At 33.2% G+C, this 19,298-nt stretch overlaps 1 protein-coding gene and 1 long non-coding RNA gene across 2 annotated transcripts; both read left to right on the top strand.

Annotated features, from left to right (window-relative positions):
* Positions 1 to 2,545: 2,545 nt before the first annotated feature.
* LOC111704925 (cytochrome P450 2C27) lies at positions 2,546 to 4,969 on the top strand (the record flags this gene model as incomplete). The annotated part of the gene is given in 3 exon segments (XM_023477318.1): positions 2,546 to 2,668; positions 4,119 to 4,234; positions 4,646 to 4,969. Coding segments are annotated over 3 exon segments (483 nt in total), but the record flags the coding sequence as incomplete, so codon positions are not given.
* A 428-nt stretch (positions 4,970 to 5,397) lies between these two features.
* Positions 5,398 to 6,897, top strand: LOC111704924 (uncharacterized). The gene is made up of 2 exons (XR_002765909.1): positions 5,398 to 5,505; positions 5,885 to 6,897. It is a non-coding gene; the product is annotated as an uncharacterized LOC111704924 (long non-coding RNA).
* The last annotated feature ends 12,401 nt before the right edge of the window (positions 6,898 to 19,298 follow it).

Genomic DNA, 19,298 nt, shown 5'->3' with positions numbered 1-19,298 from the left:
CCCCCCCCTTGTACCTTTCCTCCCCTCCCCTACCCTAGGATTCTAGAAGACTAAACAATGCGTCTAGGATAGTCTAGAAGACCAAACACTGCGTCTAGGATAGTCTAGAATGTCAAGCACTGCGTCTAGGATAGTCTAGAAGACCAAACACTGCGTCTAGAAATTGTCTAGAAAACCAAACACCGCGTCTAGAATAGTCTAGAAAGTCAATCACTGCATCTAGGATGGTCTAGAGGACCAAAAATGCGTCTAGGATAGTCCAGAGGACCAAACACTCCGTCTAGGATAGTCTAGAGGACCAAACACTGCGTCTAGGAAAACGATATTCTAATTCCATCAAGTTAGGGCTGGGGCACTAACCCCCTCGGGTACGGGACCGATACTCACATCTATTATATTTAGATACGTAAAAACGTATTTGTTTCTTTTGTATAACTCAAATTATTTAGTATTAATATTCCTTGATTTGGCCACTCTGAACTGTTTCCTAATCTGGCGAACTGCGACTTTTGATCACTTTTTGACGTATAAAACATAAATTTTTCGAATTTTCTCTTTTTATACTTTTTTGTCTAACAATGCATTTTAGATTGTGGAAAGATTGTTGAATGATTGAATTTAATTAGAAGAAACCGAACCTATGTGGCCCTGGTTAGTCCAGGTAGTGGCTTGTATTATGTAGATATATTGTAAGAGTAAAAAAACTGAATCAACATCTTTTTTTAAAGTTTAAATTTAATTTTATCCAGGCCCGTAACCAGGGGGGGGGGTGCAAGGGTGCAGGTGCAAGAAAAAATAGAAGTAGAAGGGTTTTATTGTGTACTCAAAAATTCACTAAGAATGTCTCAATGTCTCAATGTCTCAATGTCAATAAATAAACTCTTTTAAATGAGATATTAGAAATTTTATTTTTCATTCATCTTCATAATATCATGATGAGGCCGAGGGACAAGAAGCCTTGATTTTAAATAATGAATTTTTTCCTCTCTCCTCCCTCTATAGTTTATTAGGGGACCAGCGCCCCCCCCCCACTCCTATTAAATGTAGCCGGCCCAACTGGCCCTATATAAACCCTAAAAGAATAAATCCTTATTATTTATGGTTGTATGGGTGTGATCCATAGAGTACAATAGAGGGAGTTTTCCAGTAGTTTCAGAATATAATAACGGTGTCGATATCATAGTTTTCCAGTAGTTTCAGAATATAATAACGGTGTCGATATCATAGTTTTCCAGTAGTTTCAGTTTCAGTCTACAGTCCCTTTACGTCTACAGTCCCTTAACGTCTACAGTCCCTTTACGTCTACAGTCCCTCATTGTCTACAGTCCCTTTACGTCTACAGTTCCTTTACGTCTAGAGTTCCTTTACTTCTACAGTCCCTTTACGTCTACAGTCCCTTTACGTCTGCAGTCCCTTTACGTTTACAGTCCCTTAGCGTCTACAGTCCCTTAACGTCTAAAGTCCCTTTACGTCTACAGTCCCTTTACGTCTACAGTTCCTTTACGTCTACAGTCCCTTAACGTCTACAGTCCCTTAACGTCTACAGTCCCTTTACGTTTACAGTCCCTTTACGTTTACAGTCCTTTTAAGTCTACAGTCCCTTTACGTCTAAATTTCCTTTACGTCTACAGCCCCTTTACGTTTACAGTCCCTTAACGTCTACAGTCCCTTTACGTCTACAGTCCCTTTACGTCTAAATTCCCTTTACGTCTACAGTCCCTTTACGTTTACAGTCCCTTAACGTCTACAGTTCCTTTACGTCTATAGTCTCTTTAGGTCTAAAGTCTTTTTAAGCAACGTTAGAGCAATTATAAAACGACTGTTCTAATTACAAATATATACTTTGCTTGGATGTTTGTTTGTGTCCAATAAACGTCAAAACGTCTGAACGGATTGGGACCAAATTTTGTGTGGGACATCACGGGACCCCAGGGAAGGTTTCTGGATGATCAAAATTTAAAAAAAATCCACGATGTTTTTTTAGAAAATCTGTAAATATTTTGTTTGTTTTTGTTTTACAATGTACACAAAGAGAAAATGTTTACAATTGAAATAGAAGATGGGCAAAAAATTGTACTTTTAAAGCCATGTAACAAATATTCTATGATTCCGTTTAACAAGAAAATGTTCCAATAGGTCCGTCTATTGATCTCTATGTGATGTAGGTAGCGTGGGAGGGGGCGGAGCACCCCAGGGTGGTATTTACTATAAGAAGGGGGAGTGGGCGGGGCAGTGCAACTGTTCTAATTTAACCGGGTTTAGTGATTTACGGATTTAGAATGGTTTTCAGATATAAATATTCTAATATTCTAATATACTAATATTCTAATATTCTAATATTCTAATATTCTAATATTCTAATATTCTAATATTCTAATATTCTAATATTCTAATATTCTAATATTCTAATATTCTAATATTCTAATATTCTAATATTCTAATATTCTAATATACTAATATTCTAATATTCTAATATTCTAATATTCTAATATTCTAATATTCTAATATTCTAATATTCTAATATTCTAATATTCTAATATTCAAGGGAGATGATACGTTCTCGGAGCAAGGTTTGGCTGCTATGCTGAGAGAAATATTTATTATCGGAGCTGAGTCTGAATCCGTCATGATGAGATGGGTCTTCAGAATACTTTCATGTAACCCTCAGGTTAATCCATATATATAAAGTTGTAATCTACGTTCGTCTGTCTGCTTGTTTGTCCGATCATAACTCAGGAACCCCTGGACTGATTTGCGTCAAATTTTGATTTGGGAACTCGAGGGCGGCCCACGGGAATTTTCTTAGCTTGGTTTATAGATTCTAAGGTGATTGGGTCGACTTAAAAAAACGAAAATGTAGTTTCCCGGTAAAATCGATCAAGTGCGGGTAAACGCCAAAAGTAACTTTTTGTAACCTTGGCAGTGCTTGGTTCCCAGGCTTATAGTACTTAATATTTCATTACTGGTAGACAACATTAACAGAGTCGTGTCGGTTATTATATGTGTAACCTTCAAAGAAAAGTTTGTAAAATAACCATTTGCAGCAAAAAATTGTTTATCCTTTACTAAATCTAATTACATTTGAAAATTTGAATGATTCTTATCATCTTATAAGACACATTTTAAAAAACAAAACGAACTGCAATTTTTTCGGGTGATTTTAAGAGATTTTTTCCTGTAAACTGTAAAGTTTGCTTTTACAAAGTTTAAAATATAACAGGCTTCATAATTCATAAACTCAAAATAAGCCTCATAATACAGTGATGTTCTAAATACCCGTGTCATACATACAGGAGCGGAATCTCTCTAAAGTTTTAACTATTTAAACACAATATGACATTTGCCGATATTTATTAATGTATTTTGATTGGAAAAACACATTAAAAATTATCCATGTCTCGAGTAAATAAATTAACTGTTTAATGATTTGAAAGGAAGACGACATTCAAGATTACTGTCTTGCAATTACCCACTGATGAAATATTTGTCAGCTAATAGTTTTTAATGTTTTAACATTGTTTTTTTTATGTCTAAAATTGTGTTGAAATGGTTAAAACATTAGTGTGAGTCCGCTCCATTCACTACACCGAAATAATATAAACTGATTGATAACTTAAAGTCGTCTTTGACCTTAGAAATTGCTTGCGGCATTTAATATGGATAAAGTGATTTTAGGAATAATTTATACGAAACAATTGATAATCATGAAATAGCCCTAATCCTGCCATTTCCAAAATGTGGTCGGCCAATTTTTGTTCTAAAAAATAAAATCTGTTAATTAAAAACATGAAATTGTCTCATTCTGAAAAAAATCATTCATACCTCCGGTAATTCTGAAAGCACGAAAAAAATAGACCCGTTTTGGAAATGGCAGGACTATAGGGCTATTCTGTAATTATAGTTTAAAAATATTGATAAAATCAGATAAGCTATGTTGAATGCCGCAAACTATGTATAAGGTCAAAGACGACTTTAACTTAACAATCAATTTATATTATTCCGGTTTATATTGAACATCCCTGTGCAAGTTTTCCCCCCACAAATTTAGGTTAAAAGATGAAAAATAACATGTTTCTTTTGGATTTTAGTTCAACCTTGTAAATTTTAACTGGTTGCAGGTTCAGAAGAAGATCCAGGCTGAACTAGAAGCAGTTGTCGGACCTAAAACTGAAGTCAAGTGGGAGAACAAAGACGACCTGCCATATACGATGGCGGTCATCAAGGAGATTCAAAGGTATGCTTGTGATATAATTACAACTTCATTACTGAAAGAATTGAAATTGAAAAAAAGTTTTAGAGTTTTCAGTTGCACTATAGAGGACGTGAGTCAGACTCTAATAAAACGCATAGATAACTTCCAGTATATATATTTCTTATAACTTATTACTAGAGGGTTCAGAACTAGAGTCAATATCGATATCGCACGTGTAGACTGTAGAGATCATATCAGTACTAATGCCCCGTATCCGTTCTATCTCATTCTGTTGAATCTTGTGGAACTAGTTTAACGCGGCCAGGCATCGTCTTCCACAGCACTAACATTTCCTGATAAAAAACATCATATTCTAACATAACTAAAAAGATATGATGAGTCAAAACTATTAATCAAAAAAACAAGAATCAATGATTTTTTAATATTTATAAGATATGCTGATATAGCCCCAACTGGACTGATGCATAAGACGATGTGTGATGTAAAGATTGGTGAATATACCCTTCCTGAGGTAATATTATTCAAACCCTGCATTAAACCCATATCTCTGCTTTCTTTTTTTAAGTTACTTTTTCTTATACAAGTGCCCGACATTGTCTTTAAGATTCTCAAAAAACCGTCCAACTCTGTAAAAACGTCCTTCTGCACAAAACGGTTAATCTGTCTCCCAGGTTAGGGTGCAAATTTACCATTTTATCACCATTGTCTCTGTTAGTTTTACAATGCCATCTTTGAGAACATACATACTCACATACAATTATGTTTAACTAGCTTAGGAACCCTGTTCCGCTTTAAAGTTAAACCTACATATTTTAGAACGTTTAAACCTAGGAACATTTATTCATGTAATTCTACCTAGTTCCCCAGTAAACATTTGAGCGATTTATGTCAAGGGGTTATGATCGGTCATACAAACAAAGATTACTATTATATTTATATACTAGCTCAAGGGCCCGGCGTTGCCCGTGGAAAAAAAATTGAGAAAAAAAATCGAATTTTATTAGCCTATAACACTCCCCGGCCACCCCTGAGTGTTCATAAAAAAATTCAGCCCATTCAGTCGAGCCGTTTGGCCGGCTATAGGCAACATATATATATATATATATATATATATATATTTGATGTTGATGTTGATGTTGATGTTGATGTTGATGTTGATGTTGATGTTGATGTTGATGTTGATGTTGAGGATGATGATGATCTAGATATTTCTGGTGGTCTCTAACCTGCTGCAGGAGTTCAGCTTGAGTATGCCTGGAGAGGATGCTGGAGTTATTGCTACACAATTCAAGGTAATTAACTCAAAACAAATCTTTGCAAAAACTTTATAGCTTTAGAGAACTTAAAGGAATATTAAGTCGAAAAATTCCGATAGTCGCGAAACAGAATTTTTACGGGGCTAAAGGTGGAAGCGTAACTTAATGAGAATTCTCAAAGAAGTAGTTACTCCAAGTTTTATCCTCACTTCAAATGAAAATGTTCAAAAGTTTTAAAGGAAATAAGTAACTTGCCAGTAATACATCCGGGAACTGTTGAACGGTATTAATTAATGTTGCAACATTTTAATGAACACAATTTTATTACGAAAGATGTTCTTTTCCTTTGATTGTTTTTTACAATTTTATACCTACAATATTTATAATATCTTTAATATTTTATTTATATTTGTAGAGTGGAACATCTGTACTCAGGAATCCCAGGCCATACCGTGTTGTTATAAATAACAAAGTCAGTAACTAGTTCCTGTCAACAGCATTGTCAGCTTTTAGTTGCTGTCAACAGCATTGTCAGCTGTTAGTTCCTGTCAACAGCATTGTCAGCTGTTAGTTCCTGTCAACAGCATTTTCATCTGTTAGTTCCTGTCAACAGCATTGTCAGCTGTTAGTTCCTCTCACAATTATTGTCAGCTGTTAGTCACTGTCAACAGCATTGCCAGAAGTTGGTTACTGTCGACTGCATTGCCAGTAGTTACTTTCTGTTAACTGTATTGTCAGCTCATGATTCCTGTCAACAACATTGTCAGTAGTTGCTTACTGTCAGCAGCATTGCCAGTTGTTAGTTAATGTCAATAGCATTGTCAGCTGTTAGCTGCAGTTAGCAGCTTTACCAGATTTAGTTGCTGACTACATTAATATCAGTAATTACTCAGAGCTCAGAGCTGCTAATGATATCAACAGCAGTACTATCTGCTAATTGATGTCAACAGCAGTACGAGCTGTAATTTGCTGTCATCAGCACTATCAACCGTAATTTGTTGTCAAAGCAGTACCAGCTGTAATTTGCTGTCAACAGCAATATCAGCTGTAATTTGCTGTCATCAGCACTGTCAGCTGTAATTTGTTGTCAAAGCAGTAACAGCTGTAATTTGCTGTCAACAGCAAAATCAGCTGTAATTTGCTGTCATCAGCACTATCAGCTATATTTGTTGTCAAAGCAGTACCAGCTGTAATTTGCTGTCAACAGCACTATCAGCTGTAATTTGCTGTCATCAGCTCTATCATAAGTTGCAGCAATAATGTCAACATCAATGGATCTATCAGTGACTTTAAATTAATATTATATATTTATTATATTATTATATGTTGTTGCTGTCAATCTATCTCTTTTTGTTTATCTCGGCATTGTTAAAAATAAATGTCAGAATTGTATCAACAGAAATATAAAATTTATCGAACTTCTTTTAACACTTTTATCTGTAATATTCATTAAAGAGACCCGAGTCTGAATTTAATGAATTTGAGCCGCGTCTCAAATCCCCCAAAAACCGGTTTCAATTGAGCGCCAGCTTAAATCTTGAAACATTGAATACGATTTTAGGTGGAACCAACCATATTTGAGACGCGGCTCAAATTCTTGAAATTTGGCCTCAGAAGTATGTTATAAAGATTTACAGTAAGACCCATAAAACTGTAGATAAGAAGACGACTGTAGGACTGCATTTATAATTTTAGATAAAACACAATAACTGGTTCATTGCACATGATTAATTGATTTTCAACCTACTGGTAATACTATACTTATCTCAGATAAAGTAAATGACGACTTCCTTTTCCGTAGTTTTATGGGTCCCCCTGTATTATGATATAGCATTAAGCTCCCTTTTGTATATTTTATTTTACATTTCATGACAACACGTTATCCGCAATATAGGAATAAATAAATGATTTAAGACAGCAATTTATTGGAAAAGTATATTGATAAATATTGAAAAAACAAATTAAATAATATTTTAGAGAGAAATTATCTTGATTTAAGAAGCTGATGAATTATAGGCAGCCAATTAAACACAACAGTACAGCTCCATTATTTAAACAGGAAGCTCTACCCCTGTGTTCTAGTAGCTGGGCCTAGGTAGCAGCTAGCTGCTTCTATCCTTCACTAGCTGCTTCTATCCTTTGTTAGCTCCTTATATCTTCTAGTAGCCGCCTCTAACTTCTGGTAACTGCTTCTATCCAATTTAGTAGCTGCTCCATCTTCTAGAAGCTCAAATTTCTAGTAGCTGCTTCTAACTTCTAGTAGCTGATTCTGACTTCTAATAGCTGCTTCTATCGTCCGGTGGCCGCTTTTTCTTCTAGAAGCTGAGTTTTCTTTAGTAGCTGCTTCTATTGAGCAGTAAGTAACTCCTTTTATATCTTCTGTGTAGCTAGTTTAGGTGTTTTTGTTTCTTACAGCTATTGTGCCTCCGTATTTTTTAAACCTTCTTTCAAAGTCACCAAGCTGCATTTGTAATTTTTGATTAGTTCATCAGAATGATGATTTCATCTAGGATTATATTACTGGAAAACTTGCCGAATGCAATTTTCAAGTTACGTAATATTGTTGTTTTAGTGTGTGTGGACGCTAATCATCAATTATCTGATAAAAATTATATCAAGGAGGGGAGAGGGGGGGGGGTACTTCATTGCAGTTGAAAAATTCAACAAAAAGCTCATTTTAACGATTTTACTGAACAAGTTCTTAATAGTATACAGTTTTCTTCGCTCAAAACAGATTTGGTGAAAGAAACTCTTTAGTTGATAAAATTCTCCATATTTACATCGATATAGTAATATTCCGGTTCTTCAATAGAAAAATTGTTTTATGCTGTAATATTATTGCAAGAAGAGCATACTGCAAAAAAAATGTACTTTTCTCTGACACTAAACCTCTTATGTAAACACGTTGCAGCATTGTAAACTATAATAAATCATTTTATGAGACTAATAAACACAAAAATGTTTTAATTTAGTATTTTTACTTGTTTTAAAACAAAGTAAATAACATTTTTGTTTACATATTTAAAATTTACAATTATCTTTCAAACTTTACCTTTTTATTACTATGTGCATGAATTTTTACCATAACCTTTTAAAAGTTGTTTATTTCATCTAAAGGAAATGAGTTTTTGCCACAAACTCTTACTGTTTTTCCCCATATCTTAGCAACCCGATGTCGTGTACCTTAGATATTTCAAACTATGAATTCTGTTGGATCAAATAGTCTAAGTTTGAAATATCATCGGTTCAAACCATCTGGTTGCAAAGATATAGGGATTAGAAAATTCGAGTTTGTTGCAAAAACTCAATTCCTTTGTGAATAAGTTAAACAAAGTTTAAGTATATACTTCATCAGTATATTTAAAAAATGTAACTATTATCATCACACTGAACGCAGTGGAATTAGTTCATTTTAAATAAAACTTTTAAATATACTTCTATAGTTTACATAATAAATAGTATAGATATTTAATCAAGTATGAAAAAAGAAAAGATTATCAATATTTACATTTTTACAGTTCAAACGTTTATTTAATTTTCTAATTATAAATCATCGAGCTCTCCATAATTAATCAAAGGTTTAAACGACAGATATAATATTTTTCTATCAACAGGGAAAGATGAACGCTTGCAACTCAAGAACGTACAGAACTAGCAAAAAAGTATTCTCTTTTTTTAACTAGATTTTACAGGTGTAACAATTCTAGTTTTGTTGCTATGTTAATCTGCTAAATGCCAAATAATAAAGTTTAAAATACTTAAATCCCGGATTACAAAAATGCACCAAATTAAAGAAGATTCGAGAACTGCAGTTCCGCTTTCTCTCAATACTTTCTCCAAGGCCTGTGGCCTTGAAACGATGCAATAGTGTGCAAAAGTACATTCTCCCTGTAGCTGGGGTGGGGGGGGGAGGTGCATTGATTATGCATTGAAATAGAGTTGGGGGGAGGGGGGGGGCACATGCAACTCTCTGAAATTTTTACAGCTTTCAGAAATAAAGCGTGAAATCGTGAGATTGCTATTTTTGTAACAAAATAAGAGAAAAACGCCTTGAATTATGATTTTTATGATTTCTATTTATCTTTTTCATTAAGATTTAAAATGCTTACAACGTTAATGGATTGAATTTTGTATTCTCTATAACGATATGATTCTATTTCTACTATCTTTCAAAGAATAAGAAACATAACTATTTCATGAAAATAGATTAAAATTGAATAAAAAACTGATGACTATCGTATTAAATATTAAGATAAAAGTTATGAAAATATATCAATTATGTTTTTTCCACCTGTTTTTCTTAATATTCAATTTGTCTTTATTTGTTTTTCTTCATATATTTTCTTCTTGTTGAGTACTTTTGTTGTTGTTGAGAATATATTTGTTGTTGTTGCGAATATATTTTGTTGTTGAGAAAGTTTTTGTTGTTGTTGTTGAGAAACTGGTTGCGAGCAGAGGCAGTGCAATAAGCCGTTGTAACCAACAACCAGCTAACCACACTGCCACAGCTAACAACCAACAGCCAGCTAACCAAACTGCCACAGCTAACAACCAACAACCAGCTAACCAAACTGCCACAGCTAACAACCAATAGCCAGATAACCACACTGCCACAGCAAACAACCAACAGCCAGCTAACCACACTGCCACAGCTAACAACCAAAAGCCAGCTAACCCTACTGCCACAGCTAATAACCAACAGCTAGCTAACCACACTGCCACAGCTAACAACCAACATCCAGCTAACCATACTGCCACAGCTACCATCCAAAAGCAAGGTAACCATACTGCCACAGCTACCATCCAAAAGCCAGCTAACCACACTGCCACAGCTAGCAACCAACAGACAGCTAACCACACTGCCTCAGCTAGCAGCCAACAGCCAGCTAATAATACTGCCACAGCTACCAACCATAAGCAAGGTAACCATACTGCCACAATTAACAACCAAAAGCCAGCTAACCACACTGCCACAGCTAGCAACCAACAGCCATCTAACCATAATACCACAAAAAAACAACCACATAGCCACAGCTGGCAACCAACAACCAGATAACCACACTGCCACAGCGAACCCTTTTACCTAAACTTATTACAGGCTAACCATTCTGCCACAACTTACCACACTACCACAGCTAACAACCAACATTTAGCTGACCCGAAGCAAACAACCAGCTAACCCTACTGCCGTAACTAACAACAAACTAGCCATCTTATTACATCTTACAACCAGCCAACCACACTGCCACACCTAACATTCCCATAACCAGCTAACCACACTACCACAGCTAACAACGAGAACACAGCTAACAACCAGCTTACCATACTGCCACAGCTAACACCAAATAACCAGCTAACCATACTGTCACAGCTAACACCAAATAACCAGCTAACCACACTGCCACAGCTAACACCAAATAACCAGTTAACCACACTCCCACGGCTATCGTACAGCAAACGACATACAGTTATCGTACCTAACAGGATCAGGTAACAACCAACAGCCAGCTTCGGTTCAACGGAATTCAACTGAAAAAGGAAATGATGTTAAAAAAATGAAGAAAAATAATATTGATTACAACATTTTTATGTCATATTCACCGGTCACTGTAAATTCGAAATCTATTTTCAGAGAGGGAAAAACAAGTTCCCCAATCAAAATTTAAGGGAACGGTAAAAGGGTTCCTGAGTTATGATCATACATCCAAACAAACAAACAGAGATTACTATTTTTTATACATATATATGGAGATAAAAGAATATGCATTGTACAAAGCAGTATAGTTTATACGTATACACAACAATAGTATGCATGCATATTTTTATCAGATTATTCTGTAAACCATTGAATATATATAATCTTGTAACCTGGATAACCTTTAAATGACACGGACTTTAAAATCAAAAGAGCAACAAAGAAACCGTATTATGAATGTGTAGTGTGTACTAGGGTGAACTAGAAACTTATACAGATCATCTTTTCAGGATAAGTCAAATAAAAATATTAGTCAGGTTCAGTAGTCTGGTTGTTACCAGTGCTATTCAAACTAATTATTAGTCGAGTTCATTAGTCTGGTTGTTACCAGTACTATTCAAACTAATTATTAGTCGGGTTCATTAGTCTTGTTGTCGGGTTCGTTGGTCTGGATGTTTTAGCTTTTAGCTTAAGTCAAATAAAAAGATTAGTCTGGTTCATTAGTCTGGCTACTATGAGCACCAGCCAACATAACATTATTTAAGCTTAAAAGTTTTACAGTTATTTTTCTTCATATTTTCATAGTGACTATTGAGCTTATTTATTTATTTTAGCATGTTGATATATTTAATACTGTTATAAAAATGATTAAAAGTAGCATAATAGTTTGATTTAAAATCAAATTAAATTAAATTATGCTTTTGCTGCAAGTTAATCAAGTGAATGAAGTCAATTATTGTCAGAAATGCTTTATTATTACTTCTTTTAATTATATCTAGCCTCAAATCTATAAGGCCCAGTGAACTCTTAAAAGCTTAAAGGGAGTGTTCGCGAAAATTGAAAGGTGGTATAGGCTTACGGCGATAAATAATCGCTTTTGATCGCTACTATTCTTTCTTCTATCTGTTGCGTCTATATTGAAAAAAATTGTTAAAAACGTCTAATACCGAAGAATGTGGATTCCTCACGAATTCAGAATCCATATAGACGCAACTGACAGAAGTAAGATTAGTAGCGATCAGAAGCGATTATTTATCATTTTTTGTGAACACTCCCTTTAATTTAGACAAGCTTTACTAGTTCCTATTCCAACAATTCCCACAATTTTCTCATAATTAGCTGAGGTCACAAAACTTTTTTTGCTCTTTATCTGTGACAAATTCTCCTCTCTGTATATAAAATGTCCTATCTATAAATGTGTCTTATTAAATATTGTCCCATCTATTTGATGTCATCTAGCTTTAAAAAAAAAATTTATCCATGCAATTTTTAAATCTATTAAATGTCTTCATTAAAAAAATGTCTTAACCCAAGAAAAAATCTCAATCTTTGAAATGCCTTAGTCCATAAAATATCTCAATCTTTTAAATGTCACAAAAAAATCTCAATCTTTGAAATATATTTTTAATCCAGGAAATTTTACTCTCAGATATGTCTTATCTATGAAATGTATGCGTTGTTTGAATTCTGTGAACTCCAAAAATATTGTTCTCCGTTTAAACTAAAATCAAACGATGATTATCTTGTTTGATGTTGCAAAGTGACAAGGCTCTCTATATTATGCCTCTCTGTCATAAATTGTTAATGGAAAATATAAACTTTATTTTAAAAGTGCAATTCATTTGGATTGACAATAGCAATTCTTTTTTCTAATGTTTCAGAATAATATTTATACATAGTTCTAATAATTCTAAAAAACTTAAACAAATATACTCAATAAAATTAATCATGTTTTTTTTTCTGAAAAATGGTTGGAACTTAAAAGAAAGAGAATAAAAAATAAAATGATAGAGAAAGTAAAGGAATTAAGGAATAGTGGAATAAGCAAAGGTAAGGTATATGAAAAGGGAAAAGAGCAAACTTAAAGTAAATGGAAAGTAACAGAAAATTAAAGGAAATGGAAAGTAACAGAAAATTAAAGTAAATGGAAAGTAACAGAAAATTAAAGTAAATGGAAAGTAACAGAAAATGAAAGTAAATGGAAAGTAACAGAAAATGAAAGTAAATGGAAAGTAACAGAAAATGAAAGGAAATTGAAAAGGTTCCTGAAAGAAAATCAAATTAAATCTGCGCACAAAACCAAAACATTTTAAGAACGTTCAATTAAATTCTTCCAAAATCTTTTATGATCGTGTTTCAAATTTCTAAAGATTCTATTAAGAGATTTTAGAGATGGTTAAAAATCTTTGGAGATCGTGAGATATTCTTGGACGATCAAGATATCTTTATATATTTTCATATAGTCTGTCAAGTTATTTTTAGAGATCGTTAGAGATCTTTAGAAATCTATGGTGAACTTTACAAATATTTAGGTTTTACATAACCTTAGATACTTTCACATTTTTTTAAATTTAAATTTTAAATTTTTAGATTCTATCGAGCAGCTTTGCTATTTGATATCAACATATTTTTAAATGTTTATGTATTTTTTTTCTGAGAAAAAATCTTTCACGTGAGAAGTTCTGACTGAACAATATTGTTCAATCTTACATTTAGCATATGTACAATGTACATTGTTCTGTGTACATGAAGAATCAAGTAAAATTTGCCACCCTTTAGTTTCTTAAAGGAATAGAGTTTATGTCACAAACTCTGATTTTCTTATCCCTATATCTTTGCATTTCAATGTCAGAGACCTTAGATATTTCAAACTATGAATTGCTTTAGATCAAATAATAATAGTTTGAAATATCAAAGGTTAACGCCATCAGGTTACAACGATATAGCGATTTGAAAATCAGAATTTGTGGCTAAAACTCAGTTCCTTTGTAAATTTATATTAATTATAAAATTCTATAATTAAATTGAAAGATAACTCTTCTAGATTCTGGTGTTAATTCAGAGTTCTCAAGTTACAGCACAGTCATTCCGATAATATAATATCTTTTGGATTAACAATACTTTTTCAGTGCTAAAAAACTCAAAGGTTCAGACTGTATTGTTGGACACAAACAGAATAAAACATATGTTTGCAATGAAATGCACATGACTTACTTTTTTAAGTGAAAGAATCAAACAATTGTACATTCCTAGGTCCATTTTAGCTTTATTCTTTAGGTTTTTCTTCAATATCGCAAAACTAGAAATTTTTTACAATGAATCATATGGGGGTTGGACGCCATTTTGTTTTCGAGCAGTGACGCATTCATTCATTCAAACAAATAGCAACCAATCATGGAACTCTTTTTTCCGTACATAGCTACTACGCATTAAAGATTGGGGGAGGACATTTTGACACTTTTTACTAAGACAAATGTAGTTGCACTGTGAGGATAAGATAATGATTGTGGAGGCTGATTAGAGCGACCTCTACCCTCCTTCTTCTCCTACTGTCTGATGACTAGACGTCTAACCTTGACAATGCAGCGCTCAACTGCACCGAGGGAAATTCCCACTTTCCACCATTCATGTACACTGTACAGTAAACATATACAATGGTGTACACACACATCACACTTTTCAAAATGAGAATGTTATTCTATTATTTTGTTTAATTGTGTGAGCTACTATGATTGTATATTCCTGATGGCTGTGATGGATCTTGTATGCGGCCAGTGTCAAGGGCAGGATAGACTGCCAGCCAACAGGCCTACCTAGGCCTCACAGCCTCCCACTCCGCGTTAATTCTCAAATATAGAGACCACCACGCCGCAGAATAATTCAAGCACACTTAATTACAAAAGGTAACGTGAAAAAAATTTAAAAAAAAATTTATTTTATTAGTGTATTTTTGATAACAAATTAGATTTTTTTAAAGTTGTAATAAAAAAGTTAGCTTTATTCTAAGTTTTCAAAAAATCAAAGAATCCTATGACGAATAAAAAATAGAGAATTGAATACCATTAAAAAAATATGCACGCATAGTTTAGAGTGAGCCCCCCCCCCCTAAAAATCTGCAGCATACCTTCATAACCTTGGATTGCAAAACCTAAGAAAGAAAGCCAAACAAAGAGAAAGTTTGCAATCTTTGGAATTAATGAATTTATCAATTTTCTTTTTGGATGAAACCACTGTACTGAAGACTTAAAAAGGGAGTGATTAATTGTGTAAAAACTCTTAAAATAGTTTTTTTTTAGAAGTTAAGTTTCTTTATAATTCATAAACTTTAAAAAAAAATTGTAATAAAAAATTAGGTTTCAAAAAATCTAAGAATTCGATGGCTAATAAAAAAGTATACTTGAATGTAAATTTATGTTTAAATATCCTTTGTTTTTTTAACTTGACTTGATATTTATACTTGATTATTTATGCTTGATTGTTTATACTTGATTATTTATACTTGATTATTTATACTTGATTATTTATGCTTGATTATATATACTTGATTATTTATACTTGATTATTTATACTTGATTGTTTATACTTGATTATTTATACTTGATTATTGATATGAATTTAGAAATATATCAAAATTCACAAATATATAAATATAAATAAATGTTTTGTTTATCTAAATAATGCATGATATACAGCTCTGAATTTTACATCACACACACAAAAAAATTAATGATATATTTCTAAATCTAATTAATTAGAAAAACTCAAAATCCTTTATCGATGAGGGCATTTCTGCATAAGCTTACACAAAGTAGATACTGTTATTGAACTTTTTAAACAAGTGTTACAGTAAATAGGACTATGGTCAAAAGTGTTTTATGAATGAATCATAATTTCTCTTTCTATGAATATTGAATATGAAAATATATAAATCATTCTAGACTTTTAAGGCACTTCGAACGCACCCACATTCACTCTCCACAAAACACCACTATTTCTTCGGCCAGAGTACTGCAAATCACTGCCGTACACATCAAAGGCATAGTTGAGGGCAAGGTTATAATGCAAGGAAAAATAATTGCAGTTGCGTATACTCTGCGTAAATAAAGAAACCAGTTCTCTCTGGGCGGAATTTGTAAACAAGAATAGATGCAACAGTGTTCGTTTAGTATACGATGAGGTTAAAAGCATTTAATTTTGACAATTTTGACAATTCACATAATAGTTTCCTATGACCAGAATATTTCATTGATTATTCATGTGAAAGATGGATCCAATGTCAATTTTCGACATCCGTCTTGTGTGTACATTACCGCCCAGAGACAGTACAATACAGTACAAAAGATGCGTAGACCTCTGAAATAACTTTCCTTGCATTATAACCTTGGTTTGGGGTGCCCTTTTTAATCCCTTAACTGTTGAATTTTAGGTCGCCAATTTACATCATACTCGGTAAAATAAAAAAAATGTCGCCGATTTGTCTGTTTAAATTGGTGCATTATCAAAAAGAAATCGAAGCCTTTTTGACATTTATTGGATCCAATTATCTTCTCCATGTATCCTGTTATCCAAGTATCCTAGTATTCTAGTATCCTAGTATCCTAGTATCCTAGTATCCTAGTATCCTAGTATCCTAGTATCCTAGTATAGTAGTATCCTAGTATCCTAGCATCCTAGTATCCTAGTATCCTAGTATCCTAGTATCCTATTCCTAGTATCCAAGTATCCTAGTATCCTATTCCTAGTATCTAAGTATCCTAGTATCCTAGTATCCTAGTATCCTAGTATCCTAGTATCCTATACTCTATAGTATCCTAGTATCCTAGTATCCTATACTCTATAGTATCCTAGTATCCTAGTATCCTATACTCTATAGTATCCTAGTATCCTAGTATCCTATACTCTATAGTATCCTAGTATCCTAGTATCCTATACTCTATAGTATCCTAGTATCCTAGTATCCTATACTCTATAGTATCCTAGTATCCTAGTATCCTATACTCTATAGTATCCTAGTATCCTAGTATCCTAGTACCCTAGTATCCTAGTATCCTAGAATTCTATACTCTATATTATCTAAGATTGTGTATTTAAATATCTTCGTTTCTCAATAATCTTTTTAATCTTTTTCATTCAATTGCAATTCATTAAAATTTAAACCTTTTGTTTATTTTTAAATTAAATCTAGAAATTTGCAGAGACAAGTATAGATCCTTTTTTAATTGCGAAAGAGCGTTATTTTATTTTTCCTGTTGTGACCATCCTTCTATTTTACTAATTGTAATAATGACCATGTGCAATTTCGCATTAGAGAGATTTTATTTTATTATTTTCGAAAATATTAAAATAATATAGTAAAAAAAAGTATGCTTCATAATAACAACAACAGCTAATGTATAGCAATTCCGAGTTTTAAATCAATCGCTTTTTATTTAATTATGTAAATCGCTTTTTATTTAATTATGTAATGTATAGTTACTCTGCAATCTGCATAGGTCACTATAATGCTGACATTGACACTGATAATATGACATAACACAATGATATTTCATGCACTAAAACAACTATAAACATACCCCCCCTGCACACAATTTTGCAGTTTATTCAGCAACAACAAACTACTCTCCCCCCCTCCTCCCGCATGAACATATAAAGAAAACGAAAAATTACCTTTTTTACGTCATACGTTGTAATCCTCCACCAACAACGTAGACTTCTCTGTGAATTGCGCATTTCCTGTCAGGAATATTATTCATTTGATAAATTTAGATAAACTTGGATGCTTAACAAACGAAGGCTGAAGCCGTGGAGAAAGAGGTAGGCATCACTGAATATGCATACAGGCATTCTGTAGTGTATTGTATTGTGTATATATGCCTGTAAAGGTATAGACTGGGCCCCTCAGTGTACATAGGCCTACGAAGTAAAACTGCAGACTGAGGAGAGAAAGATAGCTACTGCAGCAGCCAGGGTACAGATAGACAGATAAATTTCTCGCATAGACAATTGAAAAAAACTGTTTGAATTAAAAAAGAGTTTCTCAGTGATCTACGCAATTTATAAACAACCAAAATTTGCAAGTAAGTTTTTTTTTACTTTTTACTGTTTAGTCACCGACCAGTGTAATCCATCTAATTGATTATATAAGGGACATTTTTGAAATTTTAAAATGTGGAACTGTTTTATCTGATTTTGTTGGTTAACTCATGTCTATAGAAAGTTCTGGACTTTTGAATTAATGAATGAATAAATTGTTGTAGGAAATTGCATCATATTTTGGGCCTCTAGCTCTCATGAAGGGGGCCTGCAGGCTAGGTACATTACCGCCCAGAGACAGTACAATACAGTACAAAAGATGCGTAGACCTCTGAAATAACTTTCCTTGCATTATAACCTTGGTTTGGGGTGCCTAGACCTGTAAAGGGGGGGCTGCCCCCCTAGAACTCAGAGCTATCACTTTTTTCAAATCTGAAACTGAAGAGTATTAAAACATTAATTTACTTTTTTCCTGCTAGTTTTGTTTGATGGAGGGATAAAGTTGTCTTTGTATGGTAATTGTATTGTATAGTGTATTTTTACCTTTAAAGTATCCAAGAAGCCAAATGCTTTGAATTTACGGTTCAAATTTGGCCCCCCCTTAAAAGCTCTTAGGGGGGGGGGAAATATTTCCCCCCACCCAGATTTATTTCTGTATACGCCCTTGAACGTTTTTGAGAAATAATCTGCGCAACTTTTTCTTTATTTTTTTTTCTTCAATGCAGCGTAGCAGTTATAAAGAGTTTATATCCTTTTTAGAGAATGTTCTTGAGAAATAATTTATTTAAATGATTTTACAGTCTTGAATAACATATATATGTAGAAAATATTGTGTAAACATGATATTCTCTAAACCTGCAGTACGTTGTACATCATTAATATTAATAATATATGTTATAGACTTATATATAATGACATTATTCATTAAAACTGTGTTCCAATCGAATACATAGCATGATTAGATGAAAATCATGTGATATAGTTAAATTACGCTTTATATATATATACATGTGTGGAGATAGATTAACTACGTTATATCTATTCTCATTAATCTTATAAAGCCGTACATTAAACTTTAACTGTGCTGTAAATACGTAATATGACCATGTGATATTAATAACGACGTAGGAATTGTAATTACGTCAATTTATGTTAACTTGTGAGATAATATGTTAAATAAAGTTAGGTTAATAGAGTAACTCCGTACTGTTTACTGCAAGAGAGTAAACCTGAAACCCTGCTTTAATAAACAGGTAGGATTGTCTCCGCTAATTTTGGATCACTATATAGCTTGTTGTATAGCTAGGCTTGTGTCCCTGTG

Source organism: Eurytemora carolleeae, unplaced genomic scaffold, assembly GCF_000591075.1.
Source record: "Eurytemora carolleeae unplaced genomic scaffold, Eaff_2.0 scaffold376, whole genome shotgun sequence".
Classification (NCBI taxonomy): domain Eukaryota; kingdom Metazoa; phylum Arthropoda; class Copepoda; order Calanoida; family Temoridae; genus Eurytemora; species Eurytemora carolleeae.
This window is presented reverse-complemented; position numbering and strand designations above follow the sequence as displayed.